Genomic DNA, 23812 nt, shown 5'->3' on the forward strand with positions numbered 1-23812 from the left:
AAGCCAAATGCCTTGATTTTTAATTATTGTTGTAAATATCTGTCTTTATGCACAAACTATTATTGAAGATAAGATTGCATCTGTTGTAATGTTCATACATTTTCTTCTTTTACTTGTTTGCATTCTGCAAATATACAATTTTACCTTTTATTTACTTACATCAGATACTCCTGTTTCTCTGCATACATGTAATGCAAAATATGGGGTAATCTTTGGTCGTAAAGAACTTAAATACACACCGCTCAGGAGTTATGGCTGAGCTGTACCTGGGTATTTGCATGCTTCGGCTTCTCATGAGGGCCTGGCATGTCTCAGCTGAGAAGATCCGCAGGAATGAACTCCTGATGTCTGTTCTATGCAGCATGCAGTCTGAGAGCGTAGCTGAATTCAGGTGTTTCGACTAAGAAAATGGATATAAATCGCTCATGAAACTGCCTCAAACTGCACTCTTTAAGGAACTAGCAATTTTACTGAGCCGAGGAAATTGAACTAAAGTCTCCAAAATGATTCAGTTTTCTGTGTAGAGTGGTTACAAGTCATGTTACCAGATGTCGTCCATCTGTCTACTCGTTCAAGTCATTAGTGAAACACTCAAACGGCATCCCATGCTTTTACTGAACACATTAATGATTAAACATTAAAATAACTACAGGAAAATGTCAGTGAACTTTGCTTGGTATAAATGCATCTGTTTGTCTGTAACCAAATGAGTGCTAATTAGACCAGCACAATGTTCAAAATTAATTTGAACCACTTGGGGTGACATTCCTCACAGGTTTTTCAGTTTGTGAATGGGTCTCTTGTGCACAGTTTTATAGTATTTTAAGTGGTGCAGATTATTAATAGTGTGGTGTTAATGGTTTGTTTTTAGAATGTAATGAGAAATATGGTGTGGCCAGACTTTGCCTTCAAAGTAATATCCGGCACACAGTTTCTAGAAGAACTTGTACTCATATTTTGTTTATGGAGTGGAGATATCTTCAGGGTAAGCAGCTTGGTTCATATCTCTGTATCTCTTCACGTAAACCCAAACAGGTTTCATTTTCTTAACATCATCAATGTTTGGTTGTTTGTTTGGTGCTGCTGAGTCCTTTTCGAGCCAGTCAGAGACCTTGATGCTTATACTGTACATCGACAAAAAGATCGACTAAAATCAACAGATGACAGAATGACAAGTGGGCTACAGGGGCACAGACTCTTCTCTGTTCAGCCGGAAAGGTGTATTTTAATTTTAAATAATCTTCAGTCAAGTAACTTTAAAACCTTCACACATAGTTACCTTTCTGTCTTTAAATTGAATCAAACACTTGGCATGAAGTTCAACAAATGACGCAATATCTTGAGAGCATTTCTCACCAATTTTTCGTTCATCATTGATCTAACACCTGTTGTTAAAAAAAGCATAAGTGAGGCTTTGAAATGAAATATAAGAGAGAGAGAAGCAAGGATGACCTAATGTTGTTTTCAGATATAATCTCTGATTCCAAGCAGAAGACTGTCACGTCTGAGTCTGGTAGATCTGGGACTTTCTCGGTTTTTCCTTTCTAATGTTATCTGTAATTTGCACGTACGATTATTGGGTTCTTTCCTTTATTTGTATCCCATTGGAACGTAAAAGGAGATGATAACACTGGCATGTTACAGTTCATGTACACAGCCGTGCTGGTGTTGCCTCACCCTGCAGCTATTCAGACAATTTCCAATCTATAGACTGCTTAAGCGCCAAACAAAGGACCTTGAAAGTATTTGAGAATATGAGAAGAGTACTGCTCTCTGCTGGCCACAAACATAAACTGAGATGTAAAGGGTGCAGTTTAAGTGTTGAACGGTAGGTGGCAGCAACTCACAACCTTTTAAATAGGCCTTAACGTGTCATGATGTATTCATTTTCCATCTCGTGCACGATTTAAGTTTTAAGATATTTGCAGACAATGTCCACTGATACACAAACCACAAACCCGCCAAAATAAAGTTATTATATGCCACATATATCCCTGATAGTTCAATTACATCATTCATGTTTTGTAGTTGATTGCTAAATGAAAGAATTAATCAAATAAAACACATCCAGCATACTAAGAGTTGTTTATTTCCCTGGAAAGGTAAAACAGGAACATATATGAGACGATACGTGCTGTAAAGGTATCTACCAGTCCTGACACTCCTAAGTCATGGAGTCACATGGAAGAAGAACCAATACCTACCCTTCAGATTTATATTATTATATTATATAATCTTCTCATAAATCACAATAAAATAGTAACATAACTTAAAAAACAAACAATAAAAGCCACAATTATTTCACATGACTGCAGAACAGAGGAAACACTGAAGATAAAGCACAGATCAGATGGGAATAAAAATCAGTTTGTAAAAAAGTAAAGGGCAGGAAAATACAGTTAAAGAATTGCAGTGATTTACATCTGAATTATGCATGTATCATTTGGCTAATTACCAGTGAATAACTTTATTTAGTGAGGATAACAGTAAAACTTTATGGTACAGACATTTACACGGTAACAGAAAAAAAATAGTTCTGTTACAGTTTTTTCTTTGACGTCTCAGCAAAAGTTACATGAATGATGAACACACTGACATATTTTCAGAATGTCGAAAAACTATTAGATAATATTCATTGGCCAGCACATAGACCTAAACACTGTGTTGTTTGGCTTGAGTTTGGGTCGAGGACAACAGAACTGTCATGTATTAAAGGATAATTGTAATATCCGCAGTAGATAATGTTTTATGATTACAGCCTGACTGTCAGCATGAGTTTATGCAATAAGAGACAAAAAAAAAAAAAAAAACCCCGAAATGAACAGATGTAGCATCAGTCAACCATCTCCTCTCGGTGTTCAGCAGCACTGGCATCAAACGACACAAAAACTGAAACAAACCACGAAACACGAAGAGTCCTGTTTGGGTCGATGTTAAAACGGCGGGGCGAGCGGTGCCCCGATGAACGTCCCTCTCTCTGGACACGAGCCGCGGACATGCAGGCAGGCCGACGCTCTCTAAAGTACACAGCTCTCATCACAGTCCGCGGCGCCGCCGGCTGATCTCCTCTTCAGTTCCCTGCCCTCTGTCTGCCGGCCGGAGTGTCCCTGACCCCCGCGTGACCGCCGTCCTGCGTCCCGCAGCTGCTGCTCATCCGATGCCGGACTGCTCCTGTCGGCCCTCACCTGGAGGTAGGCCCGGACGCGGTGGCGCTGCACCACGGAGCTGCTGTAGTCGATGACGCGGCACTCGTACGTGCCCTCGTCCGACGCCTTGACGCTGGAGAGACGCAGCTTGTGGGAGATGTTGCTGCCAGCTACTTTTACCACCTGATGAGGAGAGAAGAACCGGGGAGACCTGAATGAACAGTCTTCACTTAGAAATAGCAAAAAAAAAAAAAAAAAAAAACAAAAGACAGGATTAAGAATTTTGAATTAAAAACTAGAGATGGATAGATCTGCTTTCGTAAGACAACAAATTAAATGTTTTGTTTTATTTCCCCAATCCAAACACACTTCCTATTATCAGTGCTGTTCTTCAACCTGAACGTTACTGAGGTTCATAGTTCATAAAGAATCTGTCCAAAAAAAGGAAAACCTTCCAAAACATTTTGCTTCCTTTTTTTTTTTTTTAGGTAAAACTAAATTATTTAAATCAAAAGCGTGGAAAACTTTGTGATTAAGACTTTGCGTTGAGTTACTTCACAGCTGGTTCCACTTCAAACTTACACTAATTTTGGTTGCATCTTTGAACGTCTCCTCCAGGGGAATGACCTGCAATGCAAACAGGGATGAAGCGTTAGCAGCGGAAAGCTTCTCTAAAATCATCTCAGTGCTTGCGGAGTCCCTGCGGAGCAACAGGACGAACTTGTGTGCTGTTTTCTGTTGCTTATTTTCCCACAAAGGAGTGCCTGTTTGGACTGCTTCTCTCTTGTAGTTACCGCTCGCTCTTGTGATCGTGGGCGTGCACAGGCTCATATCTGCACGTTCAAACGTCCGTGTGCACGCACACACTCCACAGCACCAGGCAGGAGCGCGTGTGATTGGGTATGCAGAGGCAGAGAGATATTCTTATGGGCATAGACATGAATTATGCATGGGGCAGAAGGAGATTTTGAAAATCTTACTATTTTTTTCCTCAGTGCCAATTATAGTGTCTTGAGGCACAACAGGGGAGCCGGAGTTTCCCCATGATGGCAGCGAGTCAACCTGTTTCCCCAGCGCGGGCAAATGCTAATCAGCAATTATACCTTCATTTTCCATGTCAGAGGGTTTATGCCTTGGCTAATACTGCATTTCCTTCTGGACTGAGATACAGTAAGCTTTCGGTTCAATCTGAAGAATCAAGACCACAGAAACCAAGTGAAGATGGACTTCCAGAAGTCGTACTACCCACAAAAGGTCTTTTTCTATTAAAGAAATATTTCAAAGAAGAGTTCAAACTAACTTATCATGGACCAAACACATAAACTGTGTCACTTTTAGCATTTTTGGCTGTTTCTTTTCTGTGTTAAGCAAAATTACTGTGTCATTCACTTTGCTATGCAAACTCTGTAGCTAATTCATTGCTTACAGCGAGCAATTTGACTCATTTGATTGAGTCCAGCTCAGCTGAACTTTCCATCTGTCCTGGCAACTGCCAAAGTCCTCAAGGCTTAAAGTTGGTGCAATACGTTTCCATATTTTAAAAAAACTTTGTTCACCCAGCAACTTACATTATTAGTGATGTGTGTGGGCTTCTCCTGCCGATCCCTGGGGTCCTTGATGTACCACCACTGGATTTCAAGAGAGTAAGAGGGAGAGCCCGCCCCGCGGAAGGAGCAGGCCATCTCCACGTCTTCTCCGCTGTTGGTGGTGATGTCGTGTGGGACCTCTGTGAAGAGAGCTGCAACACAAAGTGAAAGAGACAACAACGAGCAGGTTTTAGGGTGCTTGATTGACATTTTACCAACAAAACAGTCTTAACACACTTTACACAATCTGTCACTTTTACACACACACACACACACACACACACACACACACACACACACACACACACACACACACACACACACACACACACACACACACACACACACACACACACACACACACACACACACACACACACACCAACAGTCACAGCTGCAATGCAAGGTGCTCACACACCTATTTGTATACAGTTTACTGGGTTTTCTGTCAATTGAATATTTTCTATGCTTACGTTAGTCATCGTTAGCCCTGTACACATTCATATTTAATGCTCCTTATTAATTATTTTATCTTGTCTTAATAAGGAATAGACTCAGCAATCAATATGTCTCTGCTATTTAACATTAGTCTTTTTCTAAAGCACGATTATAAACATAAGAAAATTATTATTCTCATTCATGGCATTCTTTTTTGTAATGGGTTAATTAATCGGTCACTTTTAAATCCTTTTGAAACTAAAAGCAGTACAGCTCAGGCTTAAAGTTACTGTTACTCATGGAACTGCAGAATGTGCTGACCTGAACTTTTCATCTTATTCTTCTGAGTATCTTACTAATTTCTTGAAAAAATATAGTAATATTTACTGTCTTGTTACCTACATGAATGAAGACAAGTCAAGTGAAAACCATATTGAATTTTCTAATCAAAACATTTCCATTTCATTTACATTCCTGTGCACAGCAATCAACTTAGCAAACCTAAATGAAGAAGTCATTAAAATACTAAAGAAATTTTGAGACAATCCAATGACACCGAAAGAGAAACCAACAGTAAAAAACCTGCGACTCAGTTCACTTTATTTCAACTTACTGGAGGACTCAATACAAAGACCAATGTGAGGCTATAAACCATGAAACATGATCCTGATATACACTGAACAGTATTTTTCATTTAAATTAATGTGCAATTATCACACTATCATCCTAATAATTATTATCAATGATGTAATTGATCATGTTCGTGCATTTGTGAGATTACTGTGACCATTTATTTTAAGCTACATGACAAATATTCTTTCTTTGTATGATCAGCCACCAGAGGGAAAAATCCAGCTCTTCAAGCACCGAATGTTTCATTAAATTCAACACCTATATCCTCTCAGTCCTTCTGCTCAATGCAGCCGCCTGCTGCTAGAAAAATGATGACTGATGAAGCTGTGGAGGTAAAATGTGAGACCTATTCAAATGAAAATGCTGGTAAGTCAAAGAAAAAATGTGCCAACACCAGAATAAAGCGCCTGTTCTATCAGGTAATACTGTATTTCGAAGCTCAACAGACTAATCCCCCCACTGAAAAGACACCAGGCGGGCAGAGAGAGATGTCAGCCACTGCATTTGCAATTGATATTCCCTCTGCTTTGTGCAGAGATGATCCCGGGATGAACAGGAATCAAGAGAAAGAAAGGCTGAGAACAGAGGCACACAGCAAAGTGGGATTTGGTGTTGCTGGACAGGATGGGAGCCTTTAGGAGCCGTGCCCTTGATGCACTGCTGCGTGCGGCCAGGCAGCGGCCTCATTTGTCAGGGGAGAGACGACTGAAGGGATAAAGCCCTTCAAAAGGCCAGGAAGAGAGGAGAGGAAAAGAGAGAGAAGACGGACAAGGGCAGAGGTGAACCGAGGCAGGTGAGCTGAGAAGAAAGAGCCGAGAAAGATAGATGGAAAAGTCAGGAAACTGATAGAAAAGGCAGAAAAGAGCTGAAATGGATCAACACACATGCTGCCTATAATACAAATGATGGAAGAGCTTTTGAAAGGATAAATGAATGGCAAATGAAAGGAAAAAGCTTAAAAATATCTATTTAAAGAACTCTATATTCTGGACGCATACTGAATATAGAGATCTCCATAACTCTGTATGCTTACATTAAAACAATTCATTATGGTTGACAATTTTTAACAGAATTTTAAATGGAATCCATTTTTAAGGTTTTGCTTGAAAACAATACACACAATATATCTATTATCTACTAATGCTCTTCCATTATAGCACATTTTATCATCTGCAAATGTTCAGTCATATATTTTTACGAGAACATTTACTTGCAAAAATAAAAATAAAATTGTCAAAGCGCAGCAATTTATATCAGAAATCACACCCTCATTATCAACATTTTACTATACTACCACAATTGAGAAATGTCTTGAGATATAAATATGTGAGCTAGATTTCATGATTTGATTAAAAAAAAAGAAAAAAAAAGAGCATTGTAAACTTTGCAGAGATACGTTTTCCTCACAGGGCTGATATATTAGAGAGTGCAGTTTGTGTCTTGTGGCCTCACATGCCTTATCTCAGCACCAAACATATTGCAGGATAAATGACAATAATGTAGCATTGTGTCTCAGACAGCCACTGATAATATTATGCTGCAGGGCCCCGAGTGAATTCCTTTATATGACAGCCGTCTCCTGCAAATACAATGCACAAAATTCAAGCTTTTCCACGTGATTTTAATATAATTCCAGCAGTCGCTCCCATGAAAACTACAATTACACTGACAGACCAAAGACATATGCATGAAGAGGAACTCTGAAGGTTTCTCTGACATCAAATGAGGAATTTAAGACAAAATGTCTCCATAATTTAGAGTCCAGGCTTTATTATAGAGGCAGATATATGGTTGAGCTTCTCATAGTAACATGAGTGGCTGTCTTATACACGCAGCTAAAACAGATCAATGAAGCCACCGGAGAATAACTTACTTATTCTGGGGTTCTTTATTCCAGCTTTTTCTCCTCTATTATGCAAATTTTTCCAAGACTGAAAAATAACATGAGAGGCAAGAATACATTTCAGTCTAAATCAGGCCTACCTCTCCACCTTTGATTTCATCTCCTTCTAACACTATGAATCCTTAAAGAGGTGCTGACTGATAAAAAAAGGCAGAGAACAGAGACTATTCCTGGCTTCTGAAGTTTCTCAATCGCACATTTTCACAGATCTAAATCTCATTCCTGGATTATGTCACGGAACTAATGCAAATATAACCAGTGATAGGAGTAACTACGTTAAAATAAACAGTGTGACTATTTTGAAGGTACGGTTCTGTTACTATTATTCACCGCTATCATTTTGTGTTTTTCCTCCTCTGGAGTCCAGCTGAGCTTGCAGAGCATGAAGTTTGTGAACAGAAAGAAGAAAATATATCTTCGCAAAGTGCGTCACGTAACATGACAGAGAAACAGCCACAGAGCCCTGGTCATTCAAAGACATGGAAGTACAGACATCCATTGAAAAAAAAAATCTGTTGTTTTATTATTATTTTACAGATGTAGAAGTGCTATCTACAGTTAAAAATCCAATTTGATTGGTGTCTTGTCTCATATCACCACACAGCAACATTTGAATAAGTTAGATTAATGAAGCTTTTCCTGTTTGTAATTTATTCTGTCAAGCCTCCATTTTTGTCATTAATCACTAGGGATGGGACGAGATGTCGTGTAACGAGATCTCGCGAGATCGAAATGCCGCGAGATCTCGCGAGATCGAATGCCGTGAGATTGAGTGCGTTTATATGCAGGCAATAGCTCTTTATTAACTGGAATATTGACGGAATAATACATTACATGGCGCACAGCCATATAAACACGTACAAAACCCTGAATATGCTCATATTCATATTTAAAAATCCGGTCGAAAGGGACATGAAATACTGTTCTGCGCATGATCTCTCCGCAAGGAATCTTGGTCTTTTGAGTACACAAACTACTTGTGATACAGTTTAATTGCTACGACGTAAAGAAAATGTGCGGAAACGATCGTTCAGTTCTTCTCTTTTATTGAAAAAACGGTGCATCGCATCAACGAACATTTTACCACGCCTTGCCGGCTCACACTCTTTTTCTAACAACATGCAAAGAGAGCGTGCAGCAGCTGCGGCACCCTTCTTCCTCTGTGGTGTCTGTGTAAAATAAGGTTGAACATGCAAACAGCACACCTAGTGGCATGAAGTGCAAATGCAGTCATGGCGTTGTCTGTGTGCCGCGGTTTGAACGTGAATAGGCGAACTAAGCAGCCGCCTAGGGCGCAGTGTACAGGGGAGGGCGCCGTGGCCGTACAAGGGGCGCCCCGACGCTCCGTGTGAGCATTGCTCTGCGCCGCTCCAACGCTGCATGTGAGTACCGCACCGCTTCCCACAGCTCAGCGCCAACCCCCCCAACTTTTCCAAACTTATGAATTGACATAAAACCTTATCAAAGTGCAACCAACACAGATAAAGCCATGTCTGCCAGTATGTCTGCTCAGCTGCTGTGTGATTTAATTGTGAGGATATCATCTACTGATGTTCATGTCTTATTGCATCAGTGGAAATCAACATACAGTATGAAGGTGTCTTGGTATATTGCCATTTTAAGCAAATAATGGTCACAAAACCAAAATGTTTTCAATTATCTTTGCACTTTGTAGACATTTTAAAAGTACATGTAAAAAACAAAAGCACCATCCATCTCAAATGAAAACAGAGAACGATGCAGGCAGGACTGATCATCATTTCAACATATCAAACTTTCCTAACTTTTTAGAACACACAGAAACAGAGACGTTTATGAAGACAAGAAATCAGAGAGATGCAGACAACTTTCTGACACACATTTTTCTGGATACAACTTTTGTGGAAAGCAAAACGAGACAAGCCCATTAATGTTTCTGCACTGATTTCTGCGACACAGTGGGATACATCAGTCCCTGTAGAGCTAACTACTTCTCTCGGTGCCACTGCAGACTGTAATCACAGCTGGTGTAATGATTCACTTTCATCTGATGATGCATGTGTTTCTTAACAGCAGGACAATCTTTCAGGATAACAAAGCAATCCATGTCTGCACGGAACAAGTCCAAGAGATTCAGAAATAGCATGTCGGGGAAAGTTAGGACAATCACTAGAAAGTGAACGGATCCGCAAAACTAACTAACTTCACTGTTCAAGAGAAGCAGCAGTGATGAAGAGCTCACTGATGTGATGCATTTATACGGGCGTCTTATAATGATGTGGTTCGAACAAAAGGTTTTCAGAGCTGAGGCCTGGACCGGCAGATTTCTACACCGTGCAAAAAAAAAAAAACGTCTGAGCCCAACAACAGATGGTGGCATTCAGTTTCTTACGACTCAGAGCAGGTTCTCACATTGTTTTTCTTCTCAGGATACAGTATCAATAGCTGGCGGCAAAGCACAGCAGCAGCTGTCACTCTGAACAGACTGCGCCGCTGAAGACAGAACAGGTATTTGTACATGCAAAATGAAAAGAACAAGGGAAAAAAAAAACAACAAAAAAACAAAACAAAACAAAACAAAAATTGGTTGCTGAATAATAAGCTGGAAATACAACATAGAGTATCTTCTGCAGTAAGAGCCACATTCAAGATTTTACAGTGAGAGGAAGACAATATCCATCAAGGGTAACTTCAGTTTCTTATTTTAAATTCTATAATGAGGCCCCTGGGGTTGAATTCCATATATCTAGTTACATAGTATAAACCAAGCTATATACTGATATTGGCCGGTCAGAATGAGGAGACGCCTCCTGGTTCAAAACTGTTGTCTGACAGAGATGTTCTGGACTTGCATGTTCTCCATTAGCCAGGGTTGTCTTTGAACACTCCTGCTTCCTGCTTTCGTCCAAATGCTTCCTTTTTAACTAAATGGATGATTTTAAATTCAAATAAATCGACATGCGTGATACTGTGAATAATTTTTTTCCTTTCTGTGATAAAGTGGCTATGGATGGATGGATGAATGGTTGGATGGATGGTTGGTTGGACAACTAGATGGATTAACAAGTTACAGCTGGTGTGATCAATCATCATTAGCGACTCTTGTAGTGACAAAAAAGGTGTGGAAACAGGTGACAAAAGGCAGAAAAAGCCTGAGCTTTAGAAAAGACAGAATTATAAAAGTCCAAAACAATTTTTCCAAAACAAATCAGTAAAAGTGGAATAATTTCAGGTAGTTAAAACAAAAGTACGCCAACAATAAGATTTGGATCGTGAACAAAACCACAAAGTATTTGCATATCATGATAACTATATGACATTTTATGGTGGGCAAATCTGTAATAGGCATAAATGTCTTGAAACAATCACATTTTTCTCAGCCCAACAATGAAATTTTGGCACCTCAACCTAAAAGAGTTGGGGGTTTTTGTGTCACCATGACCACAATCTTATTATAATTACTCTTTCATTTTTGATCTGACAGTGTCAGATGGAGATTTTCTAAATAGCTGATGCTGAAAGAGAAAAATTATACATCTTTTTGAAATCAAAAGACCCACTGTTAAGAAAATGACCAAACTCTCAGCCTACTTTTTGACATTTTTATGAGCATAAATTAAATCCATGTCTTGCTTGAACAAAACACTTGACAGGCTCATTAACAGAGAAGTGTGACATTAATTTTTACTTAGCTGGTTTTTGTAGTGAAATTGTAAAAAAATGAAATATATTTGGCCCCTACGATTATTTTAAAGGATAAGTTTGGTTTAAACAGTTTTCACGCTGTTTATAGAATGAAGTACAACAATATACTCACCCAGAAGGCTTTTCTGATCCGAACAGCGCTTCGGGAGAAATTTAGATCCAAAATCGAGGGGCGGACATCCGTATAGGTCTAACGGGGCATCAGTAACGCCGCTCCTAAAACGGCTTTAATCGTCCAAAAACTCATTAGTTTCACCAATATTTCATCATGGTCCGCTCACTCCTCTCCTCCACCACAGCCCGGTGTCGCCAGATAAAAGTTGTGGTTTTGTTGACTTCTGAACTGAAAGTTTTGTTTACAGCTGCCGCGCGCATGCGCAGTACGGCTTCTTCTCTTTGCCTCTGCGCTCGCCTTTCAATGAGCTCTTCATCTGTATATTCTGACTCGAAACCTCAAGTACACCCTTTATATTCAAAGTTCTCGTCCACAACATCGTCATCCGACAGATATTCGTCCATTTTACACTAAACTGGAGAAAAAAGCACCGTGTGTCGCCTCAGGTTGCCCCGGAAACAATGAGCCGTACTGCGCATGCGCGCGGCAGCCGTAAACAAAGCTTACAGTTCAGAGGTCAACAAAGCAACCGAATCATTTGTCTCTGTAATATGCTTGAAAGAAGTTCAGAGGCGTTTGGCAGTGTGAGGATGTTTATTCCAAGAGCAGGTATCAGAAACATGCCTTAGCATCGGCAGTCGAAAAAACACACACAACACTGCGGCTTCCGTAGCTCCTGCTTACGTCACACTACCACCTAGACATATAGACATAGATATCTAGATGTAGGTGTCTAGATACGTGTGAACGCCAAGTAGTAAATTCAAATCGAATATATATCTGCATATATGACAATCTCGACACCGGGCTGTCGTGGAGGAGTGGCGTGAGCGGACCGTGATGAAATATTGGTGAAACTAAGGAGTTTTCGGACGATTAAAGCCGTTTGAGGATTGGCGTTAGCGATGCCTCATCTGCGAGACGTATACGGATGTGTACCGCTCGATTTTGGATCTAAATTTCTCCCAAAGCACTGTTCGGATCAGAAAAGCCTTCTAGGTTAGTATATTGTTGTATATTGTCTATAAACAACGTGAAAACTGTTTAAAGCAAACTTATCCTTAAGTGGTTAAGGTGATGTGTAGTAGAAGTAATAGAAACATATGTAAGGCTGTTGTCTTGTTGTTAATCTAAAACCTTAATGATGTTAGAAGCATTATTAGAATTTCATGAGATTTATTGTCTTGTTATTTTGTTTTTGCACAACCGCCCTTCTAAAAAAAATAAATAAAAAAACAATCGACCTAATGCAAATATATTCCTCTTCCTCATTTTACAACTAAAGTACAGGCTGAAGGGAAACCGGTGAAGAATTAATGATGTTAGCTGAGCCTCCACAGCCAGTTAAAACCACTGTGAGTGAAGTCAAAGTCAAGTCAAGGAGAGAGCTGCATGGAGAGCGCTCACACACCCGGGAGTCCGGAGCTGCAGCAGGACAGGCTTAGAGCTGCAAGGTAATTCCTGCACTTCCCTATTTCCCAACATTTCCCAAGAAGACCCTGAATTCTGCAAACACAATATTCTCTTCCCTTAATTTTTTCACCATTTTTTTCCCTCTTGTTCAAAACCCTTTCTTTGCTTTCATCTCGCCCTCGCCGTCTCCCTCACCAGCTTCTTTTTTTTTTTTGCTCATCTCATTGCCTTTATATTGCCCTTCCATTCTCACTTTCTACCTATGAGCTAGTCCTTCAACCTCTTTTCCCCACTAAAGCCTTACCGATACTCTCACTTTCCTTCCATCTGTAATTCAGTTCTCCTCCTCACTCTCCGCTCTCGAGGAGTGGCCAGTCTGTATCGGTTGGCTCTCGGCTGTCTGGCATGAAGAGATTCTTCTCACAGTGGCTCACGACTTCTCCTGGACACTTGCCCACCGGCTCTGGCAGGTGTTCAGCATCCTGAGAGAATTACTCTCATGGTGTGTGGCGCCCTATGGCTTGAATTCAGTCCTCTTAATGAGGATGCTGTAGCTACTTTAACTTGAAATTTATAACAGGTGTAGCATGTGTCTATAATTTATGTGCAAATCCACCATCTAACTGTATCATGCTGTTTAATTTCTTAAAATGAACAGTGTTTTCATGCAGATTTACATCAGAGACCTCTCAGAGAGCTATGGTGTCTCCCGAGTTGGACTCCCGATAGGGTCCCCATCTCCATAAAGCTGAAAGAGTCATCTACCGTCCTCTTTCAATTGGACATTAATGGTTGCAAAAACAGGTTCACAGGATGAGGTTGGCCTGATGAGGAGTGATCATGGAGGACCTGCGCTTCATCAGGACTGAAGAGGACGAGTTATGAAGCTATGAATAAAGTTGTCTCACTGTTGGAAAATGGACAACGAGGAGGTGGGTAAGAGAATACTCAGTCTGAAAATCACGAGCCAAAATTAATTAATGGATAAAAACGAAAAGTTACAGAAGGAAAGGGATTAGAAAGAATATTTAGACTATGCAAAAAAAAAAAAAAAACTACAAAGGCATGTAAATAATCTCCAACTCCAGTAAGACACTGTGCAAAAAGAGTTATTCTGTTTATTTGTATACACTATGGTAATTTGGTGGTCATAATTTAATTTTGACAAGTGCGCCTTCTGTCAACACAGAAAAAAAAGCTCATTCAAAGAGTTCTGAGGAACTCAGACAGACAATAAACAGAAGATATGCTGCAGTACTCCAGAACTCGGTTGTTTTGGTTATGAGCTGTGCTTTGACAAAAGAGGTCTGATACCTGCCTGACTGGCTTTCATTACCTTTTGATGTTTGTGGTGGAAAAGTGGAAAGCCCTAATGCACTAAGAAATGCCTAAATTCCACAACTGGAAGCTTCTTTCTTTAAAGAGCGAGCCTAAATATCTGACCAAGCTGGTAAAGCCAAAGATCCACACCATGACAGAAGAACATTAAATAAAATGACATCCTGAGATGATGATGAGTTTGTGCGAAACAGAACATGGAATACCAAATAATATGGCTAAAATAAGGAAAGTTACATTTATACATCACCAGTCTGGACCACCGATTCAAAGCAGGATGAACTTGAAGCTATTATGTCCTTAACATCCAGAGGTGCCTCTTTTCATACGTCATCTGTAAATGTCGACATTTTTCTTTGAGCTCTGAAATCAAGATATTTCTAACTAAGCTGGACATAAATTTTAGGGGGGACTGAACATGCTTTTTATATCAACTGCACAGATGTGTTTGTGTGTGTGCAAGCTGATAAACAATTACTAAAGGTTCTATAATGGGCGTTTAAGGTTATATCTTGATTTTAAGGTTCATTTTATGTTTTGTTTTGTTTTTTCTAAAGAAATAAACTACTAATTTACATCTGATTACCATGTGGCGGATACTCTCCTCCAAGCTTTCCTTTGACATGTTTTGATTTTCCACCTGACAGTTTTAACAATGCCGTTTAGTTTGCTTTGCAGCCCATCGCTGAGAAAGCAGCCTATACGAAATGCCTTGCTGCCATAAACACTGTCAGCCAGCGCACGATGCCGAGTTGGCATCAGGTCCTAACAAGCGTTCCTCAACAGACATTCAGCCGTTTCCTCTCTTCGGTTTACAGTAGCATCAGCAGAAACCCATCCTGTAACTTTGTGCGACAGTGAAATCAACACAGATTCAAACCCTCATGGTAAATATTCATGACAGTGAAGACAAGAATAAAAAATGTGTGTTTGTGAAGTGACTATTGACTCCCAGGGAAATCTGAAGCACAATGGGTCGTCTCATTTATGAGTTTATTTAGCTGACAAAGCTATAGCTTGCCCTTGTCTAAGTATAGATTTTCATAAAGGCAGTCCTGTCAGAACCGTATTTGAGCCAGAGGCAGGGGACTCTCGTTTCAAGATCCAAGTACTGTACATGCATTTTTAAAATGGCCCTCCCTGGCATTTTCCTCTATATTGCTCAGAGAGCGATGATGGAAGCGAGGCCACGAGAACACAGGGGCATCTGCTCGCTATCCACTGAAGACTCATTAAAAATGAAAAGGCGAGAAAATAATGAAAGAAAACAATGCTGCGGAGAACATAAATATAGAAACAAATGCAAACACATTGCTCAAGCCCTAAAGAGACCGCTCTTTTTGTGGGGATGGTAAATATTTTTTTCACTTCGGGTCCCGGGCAAAATGAGAGGGATAAATCCCGTCTGAGTGCCGGAGTGAGGTCAATCCATCGATCCTCACTCCCTCTCTCTCTGCTGTGGAGGAGCCGGGGCTGTTTGAGGATGACTAAATTCCAAAGGGCTCATTAGCATGGATGAGAAGCGAGTGTGACACCCATATCTCCCCTTGTCCATGCGCGTGAGTTTGTGTGAGCAAGAGAGAGATAGAGGGAAACTTGCAGGGTAAGCTTGTCGCCACCTCTGAAAGCTTCTGTTTTTCTTTGCAAAGCCATTAAAGGATAAGACTTGTGTTATTGTAAATGTGTCTTCCTGTCAGTGTGTCACATGAGAAGAACAAAACTCCAAGCTCTTTTCTCACTGAAGACACAACATGAGCCAAATATTTTTTTCCTCAATTGTTGGACTTGATTAACCTTCTTAGTGGAGCCAACCGACTGGCATCGTGGTTAAAGACACGAGTATCCCGATTAACAATGAGCTGTTGTTTCTTTGAGTTCCTGCATAAATCACAATTAACTTAATCTGCTGTTGGTCCACAGCGTCTCTACCTGCTGGTTAATAGTTCAGACTATGTCACTCTGTATGCCGACGTCCTACAGGAGGATGAACCTGCCATTCTTAATCTAAGCTACCTCCACGGCGTGTCCCATCTTGACCTTGGGATGTCCACACCTCAGTCAGAAAAGATCTTTATGTACTTTTGCCAGGCACTTTGCGTATGTGCACTAGCAGCTCACACTGGCTCGTCTCAGGCTCATCTTACTCCAGCCAGCATCCCCAGCTGCTATTGATCTTTGAGTGTTGCTGCACAGCATGATTAGTGCCTCTGTGTTGTCTTTCACTGAGCCTTTTCCAGCGGACAAGTTTATTTTTTCAATATTGGGCACAGAGCTTCATTTTTGGCACAAAACAACCAGTAAGAACTGAACTGACAGCTGTCATGTCATCAGAAAGATCAGAGAAAAAGGAGACAGAAGAGCAGGACTCCGTGAGATGAATATTACCGTAATTTTAACGAGGAAGTGAGGGTGAAGCTGGTGACAGAGTGCTTAAGTTATTATTTTGTCTGGGTTGGTAAAGCAAAATTAATCGACACCAGGCATGCCTACCAATTAAATGAGAAACACCAAAAGAGGTGGTGAACAACATATACAAGTGAACTGTTGAGACGCCAAGACTGCGGATGACCACTTCCCCCGAGGAGAGGGTTACATGATGTTTCTTAATTTGGAATTAATTATTCAGAATGAAATCATTTGGAATTAAAGTATTCTCCTTCATGTTTACATCGGAATAGTAATTCTGAAATGAGGTTTACATGGAAAACAAGTTTGATTGCGTTTATTCAATTCTGCTTCAGATCTGAGGGTTGGGAATTCTATATTTATGTCTCCCAGAAGAACACAAACTCCACTCCCTTCTTTTCTTTCTTGATTAACTTTGATGTTACAGCTTTAAGTAAGTCTGCATTTTTAGGCTTACCTCCACGCACTCCGTTCATTATATAAATTTATTCTAAGGCTCCTATTAAGTTTAGCTCAAGTCCGACGCCTTCTTCGTGTGGCCATCTTGGAATGTGTGTGTCATCGTAGCAGGATAAAGCCACCAGCCTGTGCAGAACAACTAAATTGCTTTAAAGCAGAATGAATGTACGTGATTCAATTTGGCTTTAAAATCTGAATAAACCAGCCACTTCCCAATTAAGTTTAATCAGAATGTTCAATTTAATTAGACGTTTGCAAGGTCATTTTCAATTTTTTTTTAAGGTGATTTCATCTTTATTTAAGTTGGGTGTTAACTGAAAATCTTTCAGGAACTAAACTAAGTCGACTCAAAAAGTCTGTGTACATTTATAGCTCATTGCGTATAAATCTAGTCAAGACACCATCTAATTAATACGACGTTGATCTATGTTTAGGAACTATTATCTATCAGTCTTCTACACTGCTTTTGCCACTTAGGTTGAATGGAGCTGCAGATGCCACCAGCTGACGAGTAAAGAAAATTCCTAAAGATTATGTACAATAAAAGACTTTTGGAATGACTGATTCAAGTGAAGAGAGTGTTTTAAACACTTTCATTCATTCTATATCATTTGTATGCTCAGTCATCTGTGCCTGCATTGAACAGAATAACTTTTTCAGTCCCAGAGGGGAAGTCTTTTACAGTCTATAGATTTTGTCTCAAATGTCACTTACCACAGTTCATTTTGAAACTAAAAACATCGTGTGAGACAAGTATAATATTTGAGGGGGAAAAAAAAATTGTCCTGAGTGCAAAACTTCATTGTGCTGGTCTGACAGGGCCAAGTGATCACTTTCGAAAGAGAGTTTGGAGCCAGATATAGATAGCTATAAAGATAGATCCTCGGCCTCATACACCTGAATATTGATCTGGCTCAGGGCAGAGACCACAGAAACCGTTTTCCTACTCCGAGTCAAACTCCAAGACTGCATCTTTATGTCAGTCTGCTTCTGCAGGAGAGGTTTTCTAATGATGGCAGCTGGGAGAATTAAAGAGATCCTTCTCTACGTTAAGTGAAATTATTTTTCACTTGACGGAGCGCAGGCTGACAGGGATGAATAAAACTTACTTTCATTAACCTAATGTCTCCAACTGAGTTACATCCATATCACTCCAAGAAGATTAAAAAAAACAAAACAAAATACCAAATCACTAAATAGTAAAAACACAGGAATCTAGCATAACATCATAACTCCTACAAAAGTGAATGTAAATCGTCTGTGAAGAGAATCCCTCTGGGAAGGGGTATTTCACTAATGTGATGAATGGGTTTAATAATCCAGGAAGCCCCGAGGGAATGGTGGATAAAGCAACAAGAAGCTGCCGCAATAAAAAAAGACCTGCTGCAGATATTTATCTTGATCTTAAAACGCTTTAATCCTGCTTGTGAAACCTGGGAGTTGTGACAGGCTGCTGAATGTGGGAAAATGAAACACTTATGGCAGACAGTTGGGTTTTATTTTGAGGTCTGGAGGTTCACTGTTTTCAATTAGTGCCACTGAGAATAGGACGATATTTCACATTCAGATTAAATCAAAGTAACAAGTAAGTCAAATGCTGCTGTGTCAACACGGGTACACGGGTGACAGCTTGTAACCGAGGGTGTAAAAAAAAAACAAAAACAAAAAAAAAAAACACCAATAAACAAAAATAACTGGTCTGGGAATTTGCCAGAAAGTCAATATTGCTGTATTCGGAGCAGAATAAGTTTGGGGGCAAACACAAAGAAATGTCCTTGGGGAAATAATCGTTTGTTACAAGACCTTCATTCCAAATTCAAGGTGGAAAGTAAAAATAATGAAATAAGAACGAAGCCGGTAATCAAGAAAACAGCTGTCTGCCTGTTGCCGCCGATGCTTTGGGCCCGCAGAGTGAATTTTTCATAGCCCCCGGGACGCAGGACTTGCAGGCTATTTCTGTGTTTCCTCCCGCAATGTGGCAGCATGAAGCGGCTCGAGTTGTTGACAACACACACCGGGGGCTCGAAGACATTTTGGAGATTGCACACTGTACTCCATCTGGACTTCCTGGTGATGAAAGACAAGATTTTGTTCTGTTTGACGACGGTGCCCTTGAGAGCCTTTAAGTGATAGTGTCTGCATTGTCTGAGACAAGAAAGTTAAGTGCGGCAGTCACCTGAAGTGTCTGTTCCCAAGTTTTTTGGGTTTTTTTTCCCCCCCAAAAGAAAAAGCCGAATAACAGTCAGGTCATTTTTCACTTCAGTTTGAGGAGTAATAGAAGCTGATGTGCCCTATTAATGTGATGCAATGCAGTGATTCTGAGAAGTAATTGAATTCACATCAGTCCAGGTGAGATTGTACAGCGACAGCTTCGCATCCTCGCTCCTCCTGAGATAAAATGCGTCATCTAATAACCGCTGCACCGCACATTGCACTGTGACTTTTACATACACATGAAGACTCATCAAACACAAGGCTTTATTAGTCTTTCAAGACTTCTTAAATGTCTGCATTACAAATTGGAGACATTTTCACCTCCATAATGAGCTCCTGCTGAGCATGTTTGAATAAACACGTTTGTGAAAGGTTTTCATTTTGGGAGATAAAACAAAACATTGTTTCTTCTTCTTTGTGACATTTCCTTTTCAATCGACAATTATCTTGATCATGAAGATGATGTTTTTTACCACTGCTCCCTTTTTACGTTTTCCACAGTACAGCATTACAACTTGCTGAATCGAACCAGGATTCAAACCCGAGTCCCCCCGAGTCCCCCCGAGACTCAAGTTAATGTGTAAACCACTGTGTCACCATGAAAATCAAGCTAAAAATTTCCTATAGTTATAAAACTTGTAGCTGTGTTGCTTGTGATACTCGTGAAGATTACATCTTACATCTCATTTTGCCGTCCCTCAATTAATTCAAGAAGCTTTAGTCGGTGTACTTGAAGCTTGCGTGTCAAACACTGTAATGGTCGCTTTAAATATAGTCAGAGAAAATTACTTTCATCAAGTTCATTTTTAATCCCTTGACACCAGAGGAGAGACGTCCTGTCTCCGGTCTTGGCTTCGGATGCTCCTCCGGCGCCCTGCACTGTGACAGCGTGACTGTACAACCTCCTCTCCCACCCTTGCACTGTCAGGGCTCCATTAAATTGAAAGCCAATGCAAACTATCGGGTCTGGCCGTCCTCATTAAGAGGACGCCAAGCGGAGGACTGGCAGAGGATCCCAGACACTTTGGAAGCCTAATGAATTGGTACACGCCCCCACACTGAGAAAGCGGTGCGCTCACAATGGGAAGCAGGCTGATCGCTGCCAAGGAGCGCCGACATCGCAGAGTCCAAGCGTGGCTTCATCACCAACGCTGACACTTTCTATGAGACGGCACGGGGCACAAAAGCGGAAATTCTTCTTCGGTTTCTGTCTTTGCTGCCGAGACGTGACCTTCACACACTTGTGACAGACAAGTCTGGCGCTCGCAGTGCACAACGCGGTGAAGCCACTGATCCACCGAACAGCGTCGTTTGTCTTCGCACCCGGCGTAGTTTCTGTGTGTCGCAGGTGATTTGATCTGCTCTTCTGTTCTGTGAGTGAAAACTGGGGTGCAGAGGCCAGATGCACTTATCAGAGGCAAATGAGTCAGGGCTGAATCTAACAAGCTCTCTCCAGAACAGCGAATCCAGCCTCTCCGCTCGGCGTGACGGCTCAGCTCCCCTCCACTTGAGCAATTTGTCAAAGCGCTTGATTAAAAAAAGAAAAATCTCCTGAGGATTATTCAACTACACAAGGATACCTCGAGTTTGAGATGCTGAAGCTGCTGCTCTTTAAAAAAGAGGCGGGGGGGGGGGGGGGGGGGGGGGGGGGTTTGTATTTTGTTTTCTGAATCTAGTGTTTTCTTTCTTGTTAAACACCTCCGGGCCTTTCTTCATTATGGCCAGTCTCAAGCACAGAGTGGAGAGGAGTACACAACCATTACAGTCTGTTTTAATTCATTCCCTGTGGGAGAAATACTCTTAATTGATTTTCCAACCTGTCCAGGTCAGTCGATCCATTTTGAGATGCTGCACATAGCTGCACATTTATTGAGATCGAGCTGAGGCTAAGTTGCTAAACAGAGACTCAAAAGACAGCTGGTGAGAGAGTGTAGTGGTTATCACACTTTTTAATTAGATACAGTAAATCTATGCATGGAGCTGCACGAGGGAGGTAAAATACAAGAAACTGTGCAGACTGAAGCCTATGAAGCGTTTACGCTTCAGCATGCGGGAGGCTTGAGCGTTATGTAACCGAGGCTGAATCATCCGGTTACCTGTGTACAGTACACCCACCTATTTCTCAGGCTATTATTACCACCAATCGCTACTCTCAACTCCCAACATTCACTAATGAGACGACACTGCAATTTCGCCGCTGGTCTCATGCAGTAATTTATGCGGCCGGATCATTCTCACACAGTGGAGGGTCATCAGCGGTGAATGATGATGACCACTCCATACAGACACAGATGACCAGCCAACAACAATTCAGTGGAATAATAGCTAAACACATTTGAGCACACAGCAGCAGGAGTGGTTTCCTATGAAGTCCCGGCCCTCTGAAAAGCAATGAGCTCCTGCGACTGCACATTTTTTTGTTATTTTCTTTCATCAAGAGGCAATCGGCCATAAATACGAAATATGGAAAAGGTGCGTCTGTACAGTAACAGGCCATCTCCTGCCTCTGCCCACCTCTTCAAAAAGCACACAAGGCAGCAGAGCTTGTTTTTTGTTTTTCCTTTGGGTGCTTACAGAGGCTGTAATTTGTCTCAAGAACACAGACTGGGCAAATCCTTGAGTTTGTTCTTACAGCTCACTTCTGCTTGATGTGTCTGAGCAGTTTTCATTTCTCTGCACATCAAGCTGAACGCAGCTGAACCTGGGCTGCGTGTTTAGAATAATACATTGTTCTTGAGCTAAATCACTGAAATTTAGAAGAACCATTGAAGCGAATATTTCTGTGATGGAGGGTTTTGGAGAAGCAAGCTTACACAAGGACAACATGGAAACTACACACAAAAATGCCCCCAGCACAGCTTCAAATCCAATTAGCTCCAAGGCAACAATCATAACCACTTCATGCCCTGACTCCACAAAATTGAAGCAGAATTTTAACCACAGTTGTCAGATCTCACATTTCTGCAAAGCATATTACACCAGGATGCCTCTTAATGCAGTCTGTATGTTTCAGGACTACACTGTATCGCACAGTCTAATGTCAACTAATTATTGTTTTCCAGACTTTATCATAAATGACTCAATTGTCAAATGATTTAATCAACAGATGGATTTCAGTCATTCATTTTTATTTAATCACTTGCTGTTGTTAGCTACTAAACCTCTACAGTTATATCAACTACCAATTTGTAATTTCCATGCAGGAAACCTCTCTGCAGTGAGCATGGTTTATTATAGAGAAGTTATAATTGCTTCATCTGATAATGCATAAAGCCTACTCATTCTGGGGAAATATTTGTTACAAGATTTTATGCAAATAGCTGAACAACTGTCTCAAAGGCCCTTTAGTCAGTAGTTGCTGTGTGACAGTTTGATTTAACTGTTTCATAAAGACAGCTTAAAAAAAAAACATTGATACCACCCAGGGAGAGCATGTTTTCTTTCATAAGTGAGTTACTGAAGCAATGAAAGTGACTGTTCATAAACAGAAATCCCATTACTTCATGAACCATGTTGCAATATATTTAATCATTCCCTTGCATAAAAAAATGAGCATATTAATAAAAGGATCAGATTTAAGTTCAACCCATCAAATATTAAATCAATTAATCACTTGTAGAAAGAGAATGCATCCTTAGAAATAAAATCAATTAACTTTAAATGATCACCTTCAAATAAATAGAGCCCCACCCAGACACTCCACCTCAAGACTTGGTGAAACAACCTTAAAAATCCTCATCTAGCAGTGAAACGAGATGCAGGCAGCAGATTTAAAGTACTCACCGTTCCCGGAGATGTGGTTGTCCAGCTCCGCGTGCGCGTCGCTCAGAGCCGCGCTAAGTTGCACGTAAAGTCCCGCGTACTGTAAAATCCTCAGCATCGCTCCAAACGCACCCATTGCCTCGGACGGACGGTTTGTCGGGCAGCCGCCGTGTGGAGCAGTCACGTCAGGCGCTGAGCATCGACGCCGGGCGCGGAGCAGACAGACATCCAGCCGGAGGAGCTGCGGGGGAGCGGCGCTGTGCGGGAGGAGGCGCTGCGCCCGGCGGAGGGACACGCGGCGGGGAGGCGCGCGAGGCGGCTCTCACCGAGAGTCAATTAGGCGGAGGGATCTGACGGAACTCACGGATTAAATTGGATTTCTGCAACCGAACTCCTCCTGATATGCAGCGTTTGCACGAGAAATAATATATGGTAAGGTGTTATATGTTTCATTTTTTATATCAGAATTTCTCACTGGACTTAAAATCTTTCAGTTTTCCAGTTCAAAATATTCCCGTGCTGTTGCTTTTTTCTTTTCCAAGAAAATTGTCAAGTTTGTCGGCGTCACATAAATCAGCAAAGACCTCATCAATCAGTCATGGAGGCAGAGAACAGTGAACACTGAAGCTCCTTTCAATTGTCTTTCTCCATCATAAAGGCCCGTCGAGAATCTAGCAAATGAAAGGAATCTGGATTCAGAGATGATAACAGCTCA

At 41.0% G+C, this 23812-nt stretch overlaps 1 protein-coding gene across 1 annotated transcript; it reads right to left on the reverse strand.

The window, feature by feature from the left end:
• Window positions 1-2975: 2975 nt before the first annotated feature.
• On the reverse strand, window positions 2976-23326 carry vstm2lb (V-set and transmembrane domain containing 2 like b). Its single transcript, XM_030092346.1, has 4 exons — window positions 23119-23326; window positions 4715-4884; window positions 3729-3773; window positions 2976-3329 (listed from the first exon to the last, which is right to left on the reverse strand). The coding sequence occupies exons 1-4, from the start codon at window positions 23231-23233 to the stop codon at window positions 3018-3020; spliced, it is 642 nt and encodes a 213-aa protein (XP_029948206.1). The 5' UTR covers window positions 23234-23326; the 3' UTR covers window positions 2976-3017.
• Between the last annotated feature and the right edge of the window lie 486 nt (window positions 23327-23812).

The sequence above is a fragment of the Salarias fasciatus genome, chromosome 5, assembly GCF_902148845.1.
Source record: "Salarias fasciatus chromosome 5, fSalaFa1.1, whole genome shotgun sequence".
Lineage (NCBI taxonomy): Eukaryota > Metazoa > Chordata > Actinopteri > Blenniiformes > Blenniidae > Salarias > Salarias fasciatus.

Coding starts and splice junctions, on each gene's coding strand:
- vstm2lb (XM_030092346.1), bottom strand. CDS start 23,233: ATGGGTGCGTTTGGAGCGATGCTGAGGATTTTACAGTACGCGGGACTT. Junction 4,885..23,118: donor CAACCACATCTCCGGGAACG/GTGAGTACTTTA, acceptor TTTGTGTTGCAG/CTCTCTTCACAGAGGTCCCA. Junction 3,330..3,728: donor AAGATGCAACCAAAATTAGT/GTAAGTTTGAAG, acceptor TCTCCTCATCAG/GTGGTAAAAGTAGCTGGCAG.